This window comes from Stigmatopora argus, chromosome 8 (assembly GCF_051989625.1).
Source record: "Stigmatopora argus isolate UIUO_Sarg chromosome 8, RoL_Sarg_1.0, whole genome shotgun sequence".
In the NCBI taxonomy this organism is placed as follows: Eukaryota; Metazoa; Chordata; class Actinopteri; order Syngnathiformes; family Syngnathidae; genus Stigmatopora; species Stigmatopora argus.
In genome coordinates, this window is record NC_135394.1 from 10,342,501 (window position 1) to 10,361,904 (window position 19,404).

Genomic DNA, 19,404 nt, shown 5'->3' on the forward strand with positions numbered 1-19,404 from the left:
ACAATGAAATTAACGAAGCAGCCTGTATTTTCCGCACTATAAGCCGGACCAAGCAAAAAAAGGACAACGACAAACAAAAGAAAAAAAAAATCTACAGTGGTGTATAAGTGGCATTTTGGGGTGAGTTTGTACAAGCAGAAACTAGACTACTAAGAACAATTATTGCATATTAAAGTAAAGAAAGGTCAACAAGTTCAATTGGTAACTGTTAATGCAACATGTAGACACATTCAACAACTATGGAGTCAACCGTACAACACAATATTTTTTACCAAACTCTCAAACTCACTCCAATTTCCTACCAACCCATAAAAACATTCATCTTCAGTATTTACGTGTGAAGGGTTCACTTCAAGTGCCATATTTGTGCCTGTCGGTGTAAATAAATGAACAAAAAAACACAATTCGCACCTGATTATCATCCAAACTACGAAAAAATTTCAATAGGTAGTTTGGAAAATACAGTAACTATTACTGTAATCACAACTGGGTTGCATTAACTAACATTTGCATTATCACTTAACAGGATGTAGTTGGCATAATATATGAACATGCGTCCATGAGGTGCCGGGGATCTCATACCAAAACAAGTGAGGGGTCCAACTTGGGATCTATAGCTATGAATGAGATGGATGGTGGTGAACGAATACATATAAAAGCTTCTTGCGCACATATGGTCCATTTAGCAATTTCCTTCTTGTTCTTATGGTCGATTTGATGTTTTTTAATCTGTCACAAAAATCAATGTGTTCACATCGGTGCCAGGTTGCCGAAAGGAGCACTCCATCACGCGCCTACCTCGCCTCCGTGGAACTAGGCGTAGTTTTCCTGCGGCATGCAAGTCATCAAAAAGGCAGATAAATGCATTCGCCGACCGATAGGCAAGAAATGCTTAAACAAACACTAAATGTGTATGTGTGATAAAATATAGGCACTTGTAGAAGAGGATGATGAATTATCAGAACAATAAAATGCCTTTTCATTATGACAACATGGTGGCAGACATTTTATTAATGGCGCTTCTATTTTTGACAATCATATAGTATCACAGATTGCCCCCCCTTTCCTCCTGGCGACATTAATACAGTAATCTCTTGAATATCGCGGATAATGTAGACCAGACGTGGTCGCGATGATTGAAAAACTGCAAAGTAGGATAACCTATATTATTACTACCACAATACTATTAGCTAAAGCAGCAAGATGTTTCAAATGGGATTTTATTTTTACGTGGAAGAAAATTAGTGTTAATGACAATAATAAAAACACTAAAAAATTTTTTTTCACAGTGATCGAAGTAACATTGGAATATTAACACAAACTGATCAACAATCTCATTTTTTCGCACCTATACAACAATACAAAAGTGCATGTGGTACTTGAGTATATATGATGGTTCTAATGTACGTGGGGTATAACTGATGTCTCATAATGGCGGTGCTTTTACATGTTGTCATTTTTGTTGTTGTTTATGTTTAAGAAATATTTTTTTCTATTATCAGAGGCATAACAAATTCGCCATTGGTCCACTTGAATGCTTTAAGCAACGCTTTCAAATCAAGGTCATTTATAAGTGGTGGTGTCTATCTTTTTAAAGCCGAGTGCTGAAGTTACTACTTGTGTCTATGGCAGTAATGTCAAAAGAGATGAATACAAAATTGCCCAAAAATGGCAAGAAGGAAGCCTATTTGCTGCTGAAAGACAGGTCATTTTTTTCAACTTGAAGATTGACAATACATTAATCATAAAACGATTCCTTTAAAAGTGCCATTTATGACCATCTTCCATCTCCATCTTCAATTACAGTGTCAGAACACGGAAAGAAGAAAGAAGACACATTAATCTAAAACTTTATTGTAAACTATTAACGTGTTCGTAAGTGCAATTCTGTAAAAAACAGAGAAAGTCTGTAATTCCCCCCCAAAGGCCCTTGATACTAAGTGAGCTCATTTGGCAGAACAAGTGTAAGCGATAATGTATTTCATGTAATAATCTTAAAGGATTTAAAGCTAGAGGGAGGACACCTGGGATAAAGCAGACATTACATCAGTGCGGTGGGATTATTAAGTTAGTGTTCCTGACAAATAGCCATCTATGAAGACATTGCGAGGGCAATGAATTGCACCCTTTCTCCTCTTGACTGCACCGAAAGAGAAGAAAACTATTTGTCTTCGGGGCGGGGGCAAATCAAGTCTGTACATTGTCGAAGTTCAAGGCTCTTTTCCCTGTGAAGTGCTCAGAGAAAGAATATGCCTTATTAGTTTTGTCTCCGCACTCTAGAAGTGTTATTTGGATATGCAGTCAAGTCGAACGCCGAGTTGGCGTTTAAGGCTTCATCGTCGCTCTGAGCGATTACCCCTGTCAGGCTTTCATAGGACACACACACACAGACGCCTCAGTGGACTAGACCATAAAACACCTGTCCCCTTCCAAAACGCCAGAGAGCTCTCAACGTACCTCTTCGCCACACCTCAATGTGCTGTAATTCTAGGGTAAAAAAAGCACTCTTTTAAAAGATGTGATCCCATAAAAGCCTGGCGCTGACTGAGCCATTAAACGACTCCTCTGGGTACCGGGATGCATCTGCAGCCCGGGGCCAAGAAACACAGCCGTGACAGTCCGGTTCTTCTTCTTCACTATCCAAGAACGATCAACACTGCGAGAGGCACACGATGGATGCTTCCACTTAGAATCCCAATGCAAATGAAGTCAAGAAGGTGTTACAAATAGAACATGTTTTGCAAACCATGTTCAACCTAATCGAAAAAAACAAAAGATATTTAACGTGCAATCTGATATACCACAAATTGTATCTCTTGATTTGTTCTGAGGAAACGGCATTCCTGACAATCGTGTGCGGTCTTTTGGTCGCCGTCTTTTGGTCGCCGTCTTTTGGTCACGGTCTTTTGGTCGCCGTCTTTTGGTCGCCGGTCTTTTGGTCGCCGGACTTTTGGTCGCCGGACTTTTGGTCGCCCGGACCCAAACAACAGGCGACCAAAAGACCGGCGACAAAACAAGGTAAAACAACACGGTCTACGCATCAATAAAAGCTAACAATGGCCCTGAGCAGTTTCACTGAGCGGACGTGTGAGTGTATAAGAGTTTGTATGTACATGCGTTGTCCCTTTAAGAAGCTACGTCAGTCAGGGCCTTAACAAGTTCTTCTACAAAACACAATAAAAGTACGGGAAATTTGGAGCTTTTCTTTAGCCTAATAATTACTAGGGCATTAAGTATGACTAAATAATAATTCGCAGTTTGTATTTAGGGAATTTGAGCAACGATTTAAATGGTAATTATCAATAACCTTCCGGGCGACCAAAAGACCGGCGACCAAACGACCGAGTACCCCTGACAATAGGAAATGCAACTTTAGGGCCATGTCGAACCTTTTCAGAAAGAGTCATCCAACAGAGATGGTTGCTTCAAGCTAACTGGTAACGTAAATGTGTGAGTTTACTGCACCCACGGTGTGAAAAGGAAGCAATGCAATGCAGCGGTTTTATCCCAAAGCCCTTTCCAAGGCCTACCACTAAATGTTTAATTCTGCCGCAGACAGTGACATTTATCTGTAGCTTTCCTGTAAGGATGCTCATAAACAGCCCTCTCCCTCGACATCTTGGCCTAAGGGGGGGGTGGATGGATGGCTGGATAGATGGGCGCAGACGTAAACAGTCATGGAGAAGGACACAGAAATTGAACGAGGCAAAGGGAGAATCGGAGGAAAACAAGAGTTTCAATTTAGTACAGATCATGTGTCCACCATCAGTGTTTACAATGATGAAAAGAGCAAGGACACAATAAACAAGATACCCGGCTTTGCTCAGGAGAGCCTGAGAGGAGCAAATCAAACCAAAAGGCCAGGTTGTTTATCAAACAGCCAGTGAAAGATGATTAAATTACAGAAATAAAACCCAAATTCCCCCGTAGAAGACAAAGAAATTCATTCGCGTTACCATGTATCATTAATGTGATGTACTGTGCATCAAATCAATTCCAACTGGTGGAGGCTGGCAGCAAGTAATGACTCCAAATCCAAATGAATTGCATGTCTATCGCCGTCAACGCCAGTCAACGATTGGAGGATTTTTTACAAATGAAGGGTGAATGTTATGTTAGGTCTTTTGGGCAAAATTTGTAGAGTTTTTAGATTTTGAGCAAAGGTGTACAATATGTCAATATTGTGAGCCATTCACATCCTTGACGTGAAATGTGATCGAAACCTTGAGCCCCGAATTGTGAGGCCGACATGCACCAGGCCGCCAAATAAATAATAATTTCCCAACACAAATTGTAATGCTCAAAAATATTAATTATCAAGTCTATTCTATATACACAGTGACATATGGTACAGTAATACATTACATACTGAATGGCTTGGTTGGTTGATGTACATTTGGAGGCGGTCGTTCAAAAAATAGCTCACGAGGCAAAGAGGCACTCTTGGATTAAGATGTGGCGGTAAAACTAAGATGAATCAAATGAAACCAAAGCCCTCCTGTCGCACATCTATCCCTGAAATTGTTTTCTAGGTCCACACATTATGGCATATTTACCAGCAATTGAGAAGGAGAAAAAAACAGTAATGTTGATGAGTGTGTTTACATTCTTTCCGACATTAACAGGTCATCCGCTCACCCGGAAGCTCGACAATAGAGCGTGTACCTGCTTGATGAGAAGGTATTCGAACGCATCACCGCTCGTAAAATAGAGCAGATTGCTGCTTTGAAGAAGAAAATAAACGGCGACGAAAGAGTGACTTATTTGCATCAGCCCTCGACTAACCCCCATTTCACCCGCTTCCTTCTTTCCTCAAGACAGAATGTGCATATTCTCATTCAATCACACCCTGGAAGACTTAGCTAGGCTCACATAATGATCCTCTTGCACTTTTGATTTGCATGAACCGTCTTGGTGGATGTAAGGCCCGTGAGAGCGACTTCATCCGTGCGAGGTGTCAAGAGAAAACGTCGGTCCGCACAAAAAAAAGAACGTTTCATCCGCCTTGAGCGCACATGACTGGACCTGACCCGTCACACACGAGGATAAACAAAGTGACGGAGCAAAGAGGCTCACATTAATCCACAGAATGACTAAACGAGGGTGGCAGTGAAGCCATTAAGACGATGACAACCTCCCTTACGTGTCACAGTTTCTCCACTTTGGGGGTCACGTACGAGCCGTTTTCTCTGTGCCACTAAAAACTTTTTGATGAGTGTTGTGGCTTTTAAATGAAAGCCACATTTTTTTCTTCCTTAAAAAGGGAAATGTTCATTTGGGGTGAGAAGAAAAAAACAGGGTGTTCCATTCCTTTTGAGACTCATCCTCCATATTTTAGTGTTCAGTGGTGTCTTGAAATGCCGATAATATCGGTCTTATCTCATACTCTGGACGATAAGGCATAATTAATACACACTTTTTTTTAACAATTGCAAGCATTCTGTGTTGCAGATTATCTTGGCTGTAATTGCACTGCCGACCATCACATAGCAGCATATTTGATTTATAATTATAAAATTCACAAAAGAAGAACAAAACCAGAACGTATTGCAGCTGACAGTAGTTTTTCAACATCTACAATCCTGTTTTATTGTATTTGTGGTCCTACCTCACTTTTAAATATTGATATGTAGCATCAGATGATATGATCATTTCGCTTGTTTCAGCCAAATTTCAGTCTTTTTCCACCCAATCAAAATCAGTGAACGCAACAGTATATGTGTGTATATACATGTGTATATAATATATACACATGTATATATAGTATATATACACATGTGTATATATGTATATATACGTACATGTGTGTATATACATGTGTATATAATATATACACATGTATATATAGTATATATACATGTGTATATATGTATATATACGTACATATGTGTGTATATACATGTGTATATAATATATACACATGTATATATAGTATATATACATGTCTATATGTATATATACGTACATATGTGTGTATATACATCTGTATATATACGTGTATATATATATATATATATATATATATATATATATACGTACATATGTGTATATACATGTGCATATATGTATGTATATATATACACACATATACATATCTATATCTATATATATACACATACATACATATTTATATATATATATATATATATATATATATATATATATTTATACACAATATATATATATATATATATATATATATATATATATTGTAGCAACATGCTTATTCATTTATATATTTATTTATTTACTAACTTGCTTATTACCTATCTATTTATGTCTAAAATGCCTTTCCTGTATCTGCATTCTCACACTCTTGCTACTGTGACAATGAAATTTCCCAAATACGGAATGAATAAAGTTATCCAATCCAATCCAGTGTGTCGCCCCATCTATATTTTCAAATGTAGCCAACCAACCAACCAGTTTAAAGCAAGGTGCTTCTGTCCAGATTGATGACTCGGCACGCTATTTAGCTGCCAAACAGATGTAGTTTCCGTCCCGTAAGCAGAGAAATGCCTACGCTCTCCTGCCTGGGATATTTGGCACTGTGATGCCTCTCGTTATTCATCCTGAAAGGGTTTCCAATAACAAGGGCACGGAGGGGCATTCTTTGAGTGCACTGTCCGCCGAGAGGGGCGTCCAAAAGGCCCTTGCCCGCCACAGGACTCGGGGAAAACGACAGAAAGTACAGCCCACTTGGCTGGAAATTGTCTGCGCAGCGAAAAAAAGTGAGAAAGTGAGCCAAAGTCGTTGGAGTGAATCAAGTGCTGGAATGCTGACAGGTTGCTTTAAGAACGGCCTGTTGACTGCTTAAGTTGTTGTTTAGTGTACCCTCAGAGCCCTTGAAATGAGGTTTGTAGAAAAACAATGAGTCAGCGTCTCCTGAAAAGGGACACGTTAACTCATCGGCCGGTATTGACGGGAATAGACGTCTAATCCATTTGAACTGGAAGGGCTTGCAGTGATTCAGTGAACGGTCTAGATAGGAAGTCAATACAAATAACAAATTCTACAGGCGAGGTTTTACGTAGATTGTCTTTACTCAAAGTGGTTGAAGATGACAATTTCTTTTGCACGCATGATATGCCGATAATGGCAGGAAATTGAGCAAGGAAAAAGAAGGAAATGATGGCTGGAATAAAAGATCGCTTTCAAAATGTGTCATTCTTCCCCCCACGGGGACGTGGTGTCCCTGGAGTGGAGAAGTAAGCGCTGTTAGCTGATAATAGAGTGCATCTGAGCAACAAGGGAAAAACTAAGTTTGACTTGAATGACACTGAAAGCTCGGCACAGAATGAGCATCGTTTCATAAATGGATTCATTCATTGATTCATGCTGATTATTCACAAATGTCCTCAAAATGCAGACAGCACTTAACATAGCAATGAGAGCACTTTCAGACATACTACGCATGTATCTGTAATGGATAAAAATGACACGGGAATCCAAAATCCACGTTAGATGTCAGATGCCAAAGTGGATAGGTGTTGGTTTCCAGTGGTCAGGAAGAGAATTGATCCACAGGATTGATTGAGAATGGATTTTTAACTGCGGGAGAAATGATTGCGTTCGACTTTTAAATCAATATTTAAAATGCACCCCTACGAAAGGGGTGTAGCTGTTTCATAAAGCTAACAGAAAGATAGCCAGTGTGATAATGTCTGTTCCTTTTATGATTCGTTCCATTTTGAAGTGGAAGAATTCAGAATAGATGCGTTGTCTTATAAAATTTTGGCATAAAACCGACCAAAGAGGTTTCCAGCGCATAAGCATTTGCTCTTGTGGACTTCCTGTGTGTGGCTCCAGTTTTTTTTTTTACCTAGGTCTACAATGTCTTGTGTCTTGTGTCTCTCTGCTACTGCAACCAAGAAATTTCCCAAATATGGGATGAAATAAAATTCTGTTCTAATCTAATCTAATCTGATCCGAATCTGATCCGAATCTGATCCGAATCTAATCCGAATCTAATCCGAATCTAATCCGAATCTAATCCGAATCTAATCCGAATCTAATCCGAATCTAATCCGAATCTAATCCGAATCTAATCCGAATCTAATCCGAATCTAACCCTAATCTAACCCCAATCTAACCCCAATCTAACCCCAATCTAACCCCAATCTAACCCCAATCTAACCCCAATCTAACCCCAATCTAACCCCAATCTAACCCTAATCTAACTAATCCAACTCTAATCCAATTCTAATCTAATTCTAATATAATCTTACTCTTCCCTTTTGTACTTTTTGTGAAGCTTACATATTTACAATTTGGGTTCAACCCCAAATTTGCTGACTCTCACAAGACAAATATACGGCAAATCTGTTTATTCCTCATTTTTACTGTTAGAGGCTTGTGAAATCTGGTGTATTTAGGAGTATTATCTTTAAATGAGCAGATGGTGGACATTGAAGTGCTTGTTGACAGGTAGCCTATAGCTTGTTTTCTGAGTTGGCAGTATTACACATGAAGTCAGGCACAAATACACCCCCTCACACACACACCTCAAGTCTCTTGCGCATGTACGTGAACACACACAGCAGCAGCTTTGAGCTCTAATTGGTACCCAGAAGGGTTTGACGGAAAAAGAGAAAAAGCCCGAAGAATGAAAGAGGAGAGGAACATCAAAAAGCCAGACCAGCTGGTCAACGTGCTACCTCCAAAAGCATTGAAATGAATCAGACTCGCTCACTTTCATTTCATGAAAAATAAGACATACGTTCAACTCACGCAGTCAGCAAATGTGATCACATGTGACGTGATGAGTGGGGATGTTCAATGTGATGTTAGAGTTCCCAAAAGAGGGTTAGCTGTGAAATGACAGATTTTCCTGGCGGTACCAACATGGCTTTCCCAATAGAAATAGGTGAGAATGTTTCACATAGGATCCATAAATAGAATTTGCAAATCAGTCTTGATCTGACAGATCAGTTGCCGCTGTTGAAATGTACGTCATGAACAAATTATTCCATTGTCCATTTCATACCATTTGTAAAGACAAGCATCATCGATGTCACAAGAGAAAAGACTTCATTGAATGTCGAGAATGAGTTGAGTTGTTTTTTGGGTGGCAATTTTCCACTTACAAAATGTGAGTTACAAAAAAAAAATCATAGGGTAATTTCATACAACTATACGGTGAAGTAAACTTTGCTAACCAACTAAATATCACCATAGGAAGGAATCATAATCCTTCAGAGGAGGGTGGAAGAGGACAGATGAATCCACCGGTTGAAACTATTCTGATAAACTGACATTTAAAAATGTCAGATTTTCCTTTTTTACTCAAAAAAAATAAATGTTGCACTTTTCAGGCCACTCAAACCTGCTTTTCATTGCTTTATTCTTTCACTCTACACTAGGGCATGATAAGATGCTATTGTAAACACAGGTGACATGGGGCAGACTGACAGAAGCGAGGCATTGTTTTGCATGGCTTAGCTAAGGACGTAATGGCAATGTGCATAACTGGGATTCAAACTCACGATCCTTCTACAAAACCACTAGCTTCAATGTTACCCCACTTATAAGTTTAATAGCATTTCATTGAAAGAATCTTTGTGCGTTCAGCACAAATGGATTGGACGACGTCTTTCGCTACCAACGGCAACCAATGAGTTAGCACATCATTATTACTGTCTTTTTAACTTTGGTACATTTGAAAGCAATCTTTTTGTTCTGTACACACTAGACTGCTTTCTTCTCAATTTTCTTGCATATTTGATTAAGAAGCGATTTAGCTCTGAGACAAAAGCATTTGTGTTTGCTGTTCACACCACGGTGGGAATGTCATTTCTTTAGTGTTTTATGCCATCCAAAATGACCTTAAAAATGAATACAAGCAAGCAAAACAAAAGCAGTAAAAAAAAAATCAATAATTCATCTTGTTTGAGGCAGCTATGAATTTGTAAAACACATTATGCATGTTTATATCATATTCGGTTTATATCGCAGATTGTTTACATGGCAACGCATAATACATTCTGAGAAGGAACCGGACATCCCATGATTATCATTCCCATATGCGGTTGTGACAAGAGGCTGCAGGTTATTGACCTTCTGTCATGGCGGCTCAGCCCGCAACCTCGGGCACGTTCCCCACTGGCCTTGGCTTGCTCGCAGTGAGACCATTGTCTTCATGACCTCATTATGAGCAATAAAGGGGAGAGTTTGTTTGTTTTGGGACCATATGGGCCTATTAGTAGGCTAACAACCCCACGGTCCCTGCAGCACACACTGTACAGGCACTCAGGGATTCGAGCTCACGTGATGTCTTCAGAGATCGAGAGGCCGAACGCTTCCTCTAGTGGACACTACGTAATATAATACGTCGCAAAATAACCAAATTACGATTGCTAGCCGATTTACAGTGTTGTGACTGAGGATTCGAAAATCAACAGGATATTGAAATGCATACCCGTCAACCTTGGGCAATTGCTCCCCTTATTAATGATTGCAATTTCCATTAAGTGATAATAAACTGTACAAATGCTACGTGGCACAAATTTACTCACATAGGAGACTTTTTTAATGCACTGAATTCAAGATTCTGTAGATGACGCTGTATGACGCTGACAGTACATTGCTTGCTGACGCGCTATATTTATATTGTGAAAAGTCAAACGTGTGAATGCGCATGTGCATATCATGCTAAAAGCACGACAATATTAGCAGTTCACGATGACGTTTTCGTCTGTGACCACTGACTGAGACGATCTGGATTAGAGCCAAAATGGGTAAAACGAGATCGGTTTTACAAAAAAAAAAATCCTATACAAAAGCTATTATACGGCATACACATTTTGAAATGTTCCAAAAAAATAAACGTATAGAATATGGGAAAAATGTATATGTTGACAGTTATGGTAATGTATCATACTGACTGCAAGATGCATCAACCAGAAAAAGCAAAATGAAGAGGAAAAAACTAGTGTATAAGAACTGACTTACTAAGACAAAAAGTTCAAATAAGGATTTTTGTAAATGAAAAAAAAATCAAGGATATTTCCTAATAAGAGGCTCAAATAAGGGTTTTTTTAAATGAAAAAAAAATCAAGGATATTTCCTAATAAGAGGCTCAAAAAGACCATTTTGGGGAAAATCTTATGATGAACTGTCGACGATCATAAAAGATGGAAATGTATTAGTTGATTCGTGTCGGCAGCCTATTTGGCAGACAAGACGGCCTTCCAAATGAAATCGTAACATAATAAAAAATGAGTTTGACATGCGCTCCATGTAGATGCAATAAATGTAGATGTCAACTGTCCATGCGCCATTTGTGATTGTGATCCTATCACATAACATATCAACACTGTGGGAGTGTGGAAAACTAATTAATTAGGCGGCAAATAGGTTTATTAAGGTGCTTGAAGCATGTATTCAAAAGCTGTCGGATGAGTCATCTGGTTTCAGTTCACCCCAACCGCTCAATACCTTCATAGCTTTAAATCGAATCACATTGAATTTACTTGAACGCTTCACACGTTTCTTTTCAATGACTTTATTATGTTTAAAAGCCAACAATCCAGCATTGACAGAAGCCCAACAGATCAAGCTGCCTTATTACAGGAATTTCCCCCCCAAAAATGTAACCTATTGACAATAATTTAATATTGACGTAAAGTATGTTTCTGTAAGTTTCAAACTTGGTTGGCCCGGTGGACTAGTGGTTAGCATGTCGGCCTCACAGTGGGAGACATGGGTTCAAATCCAAGTCACGTCCACCTGTGTGGAGTTTGCATGTTCTCCCCAATCCTGTGTGGGTTTCCTCCGGGTACTCCGGTTTCCTCCCACATTCCAAAAACATGTATGGTAGGCTGATTGGACACTCTAAATTGCCCCTAGGTATGATTGTGAGTGTGCATGGTTGTCCTTTGTCTCCTTGTGCCCTGCGATCGGCTGCCCACTGATTCAGATTCCCGCCTCTGGCTCGGAGTCAGCTGGGATAGGCTCCAGCACCCCCCACGACCCTAATGAGGATAAAGTTGTTCAGAAAATGAGAGAAGTTTCAAACTCTTGTTCCAAAGGCGGAGCCTCGTGTGTTTACTCATTTCAGTGATCATGTCATGCGTAATGCGTTCCTCTTCTCACATTGAAAGTCTTTTCATGAAGTGCACTTGATACAGCCACATGATCCATCTCATTGAATTCTGCTGCTCTGCGGTGGCTATGATTGCCTTTTGGCAGCCTGTTGTGCACGTCGACATGCGCAGTTCTGTTGGCACTGACGGCTTGCGGGTATTAGGAAAAGGGAAGTGCAGATCGCAGTTGATGGGAAATTTAATCACGACTTTAGCGTCAGGAATTTTTCATTTCGTCTTCACATGGCTAGCTAGCAATTTACATTATGATCTTAAATACTCACACACCACATAGTCCCTTGACAGTCGATGGGATTTAGTGTACTTGCATCTTGCACAAGTTACAGCAAACAGTACAAGCCCAAAATTTGCATCTTTATAGAACTGTAATGTAGTCAAATATATTCAAATGTTCATGAAAATGCTAGGATTTAATGGAAGAGTATTTTTGGCAAATCTAGAAAACACAAAGTGCCACAATTTTGGACCAAATTAAATTAATTTACAAATGAACCCTCACCTCTGAAACATTCAATTTAAGGTTATACATCTAAAGTTCAGTGTATGTTTTTTTTAAAGCAGACCCATAGGTACTAAGTTACTAAATGGTAACTGGTTTTATCTTCTTTGGCCAAGAAATAAAATAAACACAATATAACTTTGCCAATACCAATTATGGTTCAAATCTCTTTGGAGCTTTGGAGATATCAAAATAATATTATGGACAGAAGAAAATATTAATTAGTGCAGAGAACAATGGACAGATGGGTAATAATTCAAATCCATGTGTCGTACAACAGCAGTGTAAATTAGAAAACATTGTTATTGATATGTTTTTGTTGGGCTAGTTAAAGCAGGTCAGCCTTACAGATATAAGATTATGGATTCAATGTTACTGTAGTTGGCATGCTAAGGTGTCAATAAATGTTTTCTGAACGTGACTGAAATTTACTGCCTATCTATACATTAAAAGAAAATCTCTGCAAAAATATGCCCAATCATTCATCCATGAACAAACACGTGGATTCAACCAGATCAATTAATAATTCACCCACACATGTAAGCTATGCATTATACATATTACAACATGAATAAGTCAGATTATATTAGATAAATAATGTGCTCGTGACAGGTTGAATAAAGATTTGACATTGAGGGAAAAGAAAAGCATACGTAATGATAAATTTCATCTGGTTCATCAACTTCCCAAACAATCATCAGACAAAAAAGTATTGGTATCTATGATGCGCATTTAAACTTATTATGAGAAAATCAACAAAGTGATTAGTCTAGTATCACTTCTAGAAAGAATCTAATGCCCTTCCTCACCTATTAATCAATAACATAAAAGCTTGCTCAATGTTTTCTTGGTCAATTTCCAGTTTCCTAAGAAGGAACATTAATTATATTGAATTGTTGCTGCTATAATCCAAAAGGAAATGAGCCTGTAGGAGGTTTCCGGCTATGGAAGTGACTCACCTGACCACTGGGTGGGGTTGTTAGTCCAGCTATCACTTTCCAGGTGAAAGGCCAATGGAGGGTGTCATTTTGGAAGTGATTCCTAAAAAATAAAAACATTTAAAAATGTTATTTTGGGAAAAAAAAAACAATGAAATAGGGATGATGTTAAAATAACCACAGGCATATTTAGAGCAATCACTTTGGGTCGCATCGTGCCATTATTTTCATTCATCTAATAAACAACCCCTGAAACTGTAATGAATATGAGTGTCTTTTTTGCATGATGGCAACAATAAGGACATTCTCTGAGGAAACATCATTTAATGATGTCAACTCTCACCATCTGCCGTTCAAAAACAAGGTGAGGAAGTCTCCAAAAAATGAACGCACGACTCTGATTAATATCACAATTATGAAGATTAGCCGTGATTAACAAAGGCCGGCAATCATTTCAATGTTTCCCTTTTCGCATTCACTTTTTGTGCTGTTCCAAAAAAAAATAAAAAATAAAGCCACTAATCACAATAATGTCCTGAGCAGACTTTAATAGCTGCATTAGGATTGATATACCCCTGGGGTGAATGGGTTATTGCTCATAAAGCAGAAGCAGTCTGACTATGATATCAGATTGTGTTACAGGTTCATTGAAGACAGGCCATATTATAATTTAGACATCAAGTAAATCAAATGCAAGGTAATTGCAACAAAAGCAGGCATCAGGACAGGAATAGATTAAATATTAAGTGACGTCTCTGAAAAAAATGAAGGTCACAAACTGTTTACATTTTGTTGAAATTAAAAAAAAATTAAATTACTGCATTATGTGGAATGTGTTTCATTGTTTAAAGCGATATTTACAACAACAAAAATGCAGCTCATTAGCCTCTAAAATCATAAATAAGACACACTGGACAAGAAGCCGCAAGGTTTAAAAGGGATTTATTAGAGTGTAAAAATTAGACTATTGTCATAAACACCAACATAAATTTAAATGGAGATGGGTATTGCGTCTTGGAGCGATATTGCAAAATAAGTTATAAAATAAATTCTGGTGGGATGATGACTGAAGGCACACCTAATTTATTGTTTATGGTTGGCTTCAAATGAGAAAAACGTATATTTATGACATTGACATGTGACGTCATATTCTAAAATGGCATCTGTGAGGAAAAAAACGACTCAAAAAAATAAATGGATAATTATTCTTAAATATTACTCTTCATTAGGAAGCGAATGTCGTATTGTGTCACTTCATATCACAATATACCGTTAATATTGCCAAGTATTATTCCATTTAAAAAAGTACATAGCACACCTTTATTTCTTTTAAATGTTCCATTAAAAGAACATCCCAATTACAACTTAAAAACCGAGTATTATTGGCGTAAAATCATAAACATGCCTGCAATGTGAACTTGCACGTTTAGGCCACCACTCTAATTGACAAACTTGTTTCTAAATTACATCTGTGCATAATCAGACAAAGATGAAGCAGGAAAAAATCTTCAATTCTCTGGTGCCTCTGATGTTAACTTGCGATTAAAATAATGAACTCAGTTAATTACTCTGAGTTAACTACGAGTTAATTCCTTCCTCAATTCTTTGACGTCGTCATACATTTGAATGAACCTATGTACAGTAAGCGTATAGCATTGCAGTCATGGCTTCCATGTTTATCACTGCATAAACCAACATTTCAATCCCCATCCAACAGGATTATTAAATGTGTGTAAGCAAGCATGTCCACACACAGTGAAAGAACGTAATCGGTCCAGAAAAGTGACGGAAATTGGCCAGTGAAGACAGTGAGAGTCACACACAGAAGGGACAATTGTATGAACTAATGTGTGAGGCATAAAAATGTTGAAATAAAGTTCAAATGGCATGTGTGTTGGTGTGTATGTGCGCGCCAGCTGCTGTTTCATGGCAGATTAAAGCCTCCCGTGGTCAATTTGCTCTCCCTAATGTCAAGTCCCCTCCAACAACTGGAATGACTGGTAGCCTAGCAACCGTGGCCACAGCTAAGGGAAGCGCAACCATGCATACAAAATCCACACTGCTTAGGTGTGTTTATGTGCATTTATATTATGTATGTAAATCCACCACAGTCACACTGATTTATTCTACGTGCATGTGTGCGTGTGTGAGAGAGTGAGGGAAAAAAAACAGAAAACAAATCCCATGCAATTCCAACTCCCATTTTCCCTTAAGTTCCTCTTTTATGGTACCATCTTTCCTTTCAAAGACAACTTATCCTTTGACACCTTTTGTCTCCAGTTTCACCATCTTCAGTTAACTTTTTTTTTGAATAAAATAAAACCTTTAAGATGGCCATGATGTCATTCATCTTTTTTTTTAACAATCACTAAACGATTACATTCTGATGTGAACTTGTTTTTTAAGGAAAGTGAATAGAACGTTTTGTCAAAGCACACTTTTAAGAAAAGAAATGCCTACTGAAATGTGTGTATTTAGTCATTTAAATTCATTGTACTGTATTTTCCGGACTATAAATCACACTCTTTTGTCCTACTATGACCACCTACCAACTGTTATGTAGTTTTTTTTTTGTAAAAAAAAAAATCATGTTAAGAGATGCCTATGCATGTTGTTTTCCATTTTAGTATTGTTTCGTTAATGTTTGTTGTTTTATGATAAAATTAAAAAAGGCCCAAGGTGTCTAAACCACTCCATCTTAAAATCAGTTTGAATAAACCCCATCTCATTCTCAACCCTTTATCATACATGGATCTACTAATTTGCACATTCCAATTTGATTGATAAATTCATTTCAATGTTGGTGCATTTGGCCAGCTTAACCTAATGGTTAGAAAGTCTAATCAAAAGAGCAGCTGGGTGTGCGCCAGCGATTGCGCTTACATTTTGATAAAGCAAAGAAAAATAAGAGGGAGGTAGATCCATGAGCCAGCACTCGCAGCGGCAGCAGAAGCACTAGATTACATTAGCAAGGCATGAGGCAGCCAGAAGGTCAGTGAATCACACAGTCGTTCAATACAAGTCAGATGACGCCGGCCGAGGTGTCCGAGCTGACTGCTGAAGAGCTCTCGTGGCGCTGACCGAGAACATCGCCACCTCCCACCGTGGCATTTTTACCATGCGCCATGTTGCGTCGACTTGTGAGCAAAGTGGTGGAAGAATGTTGCCGAGTTGGGAAGTTGCTTCAACATTACATTGAGACCAGTCCTCCCAGTCCAAATGGATTGGGTGGTCTACTGGAGTGAATGGCAGCCAACAAGTTAATACTTCAAATACCTTGAAAAAATTGATTCCAATCATCTATTTAACAAAATAAATAAATGAAAGTGGAAGGATTTACATTTTTAGAAAAAAGTTTGGACATCCCTTGTTTTACTTGGTATGAGAGAAAAAGTAGTAGTATAGTCAAACTATATATTAAGCAAAAACATTGATAAATAAGCTCAGACAATTTTGAGTAAAACACAGTCAAATTGAATTGCGCATCTTTTGGTGACAAACATAAGTTAGAATTTGAGTTCTCTTTAGTCATGTGAATCTCATTGAAATACTAATACACTTAATCTACATCTAGTCTACCAGGGTTGATTCGGATTTTTAATTTCTCGACCCCATCCCTTGATTTTTTTTCTTGGGCCCTCAAATCACTATGCAAAGCCAAAGAACATCCAAATTTGTTGCAGATTGGCTCGGAATAAATTATCTGACGTCTTAACCCTTCAAAACTCTACTTTTGCTGATAGTGTACGTAACCAACAGTCTCCACTCAACTGTAAAGAACCCCTTCAAATCTGATGATTTAACAGCATCATTTCCCAGTATGAAGCGCATCCTATTCTACTATCAAAGAAAAAGAACCTTCATGTACTAAAGGTTCGGTGCGCTTTCTAAAAAAATCAATTACCACTACACCTGCTAAAGTGCCATGTCGTGAATGAAGCGAAACTCTGAGTGTCTGTTATGTCTTTCACAGGGCACATTGACTTAGATATTCTCTCTCTACTTTTAATGGGCAGCACTTACAGTAGATGAGTAGTTGCGCACTCTTAGCCCATTATACTGTTAGTGGACACACAGGTGGGTCAAAGATTTTAGTGTGCTCCATCGGTAAAGTGCAATACTCGGTTGAATTCTAATTAACCTGCTTTAAAGAGTTGGACACCCCTTCCAGTGAAATAGAATGAGGACTAATAGTTAGACGTGCCGTCAGTAAGAATCACACGAATAACATTGATTTGTTGAACAAGGAGTCAATAATATTACGACATGAATAAACAACTTTTTATGAAATGACATTTTCTGCCAATTAGGGATTGAACGACCAAGTATATAATGTCGTCGGAGCTATGTTTTGAAAATCCAATCAATGTTGGTTAGTACAAGTATAGTATAAGGCTCCAAGGATTATTTGACATCTTAAAAGTTTTGCATATTTACAAAATCACCAATTTTATGAAGAAAGGATATCGAATCAATGGAGAAGGATATGATATTTGCTGGTATAAAGTCTGCCACACTTTGATTCAATTGAAGGGCTTTCAATCAATATAATCATTCATTGGGCCCTAGTCACTGCTAATTGGCTGTCATTATGTTGCCGGACGTCCAATCTGTTTTGACCAGGAAGGTTGGCAGAGAGTCGGGTGAGTATATAACTGGACATCAGATGTTGGGTCTTGTAGGTCACATTGTGTACTAATGTTTTTTTTATTTTATTTCTACAAACACAGGCTTTTAAAACAATCACATCTATTTCACCTCAGGCAAAAAAATAAGAAAAAAAAAACTATTTTGATATTGTTTAGATAGATTGAGACATTTGAAAAAAAAGCCACAAAAGTAATTATACTATTTATTGAATTGCACTTTGACCAATTTCGTTTTGATTGTGGTTAACAAACTGATATCTTGATCAAAAGTGATGGGTTATTGCATCCCTAAACTTCATGCCAGGTTTCTATTTTAAACCATATCTGGGGCCTTGATAGTTTTTTGAAGGTATACCCTACATTGAGTTTGAAGGATTATGACAAAATGGATTTGGACTAGTCTTATTTTCCTATGTAGACGGGGAACAAATTGACATCCTGAGAGTGTGAAAAAGGGTTACATTTTAGTATGTGAAAAAGTCTTTAAAATGGCACCAGCCCTTAAATTTCTGACTGCAACTTTATTAGCTTGAGTTTGCGATCAATAAAATCTGGTCTGTTTGTCCAAAGGTCTGTTTCAAGGAGAGTCCTTCATGCCTAACTAACTAGAAAGTTGCAGAGAAGTAGTCTCTGCCTCTCAATGAAACACCACTCCAACAGCCAATAACATGCATAAGAGTGCAATGTCAGGCAAATATTGTTTGTTCAACTTTAGCCAACAAATTCTCCATCCTACTCTGCAAAATCCATTAAATCGCATCAGGACACCGGTAAAAATCATGCCCCTTTTACAGGCCAACCAAATGCTTACTGACTACTTTTATCTGGTGCGTGAATAAGTTTCCGTGACAGGCGAGGCAAGATCTATTTTTCAGGAGAGGATTGAACTATTCATGAGATGACAGGCAGCTCACACGAGACTGTTCACATCAGTGTGTTTGGAATCCTTCAAAGCAAGGTCTTCTATATGATCTCATGCTATGAGGTGAAAGGGATGCATTTTTTTGAAACATGTGGTTTCTCAAAGTGGAGAGAATATGACCTTAAGAGTCAATGTAAAATTACAATAATCCCCAGTTTTTGCAGGATTGTAATTTTTTTCATGATTTTCGCATTTTTGCGTTTTTTTGTGGCCACAAAAAACGAGGGAATACTGTCAAAGTATTTTTCACTCTATTCCTCTGCTTTTTTTTTGCCAAACACGGTGAAAATGG

General features: G+C 38.2%; 1 protein-coding gene across 1 annotated transcript in view; it reads right to left on the reverse strand.

Annotated features, from left to right (window-relative positions):
- The window catches only part of LOC144079045 (uncharacterized), a 36,972-nt gene that overhangs the window by 14,407 nt on the left and 3,161 nt on the right, over positions 1 to 19,404 (reverse strand). Inside the window, exon 2 of the mRNA XM_077607580.1 lies at positions 13,563 to 13,644. Coding sequence (XP_077463706.1) covers positions 13,563 to 13,644 — 82 coding nt within the window. The remainder of the gene's footprint in view (positions 1 to 13,562; positions 13,645 to 19,404) is intronic.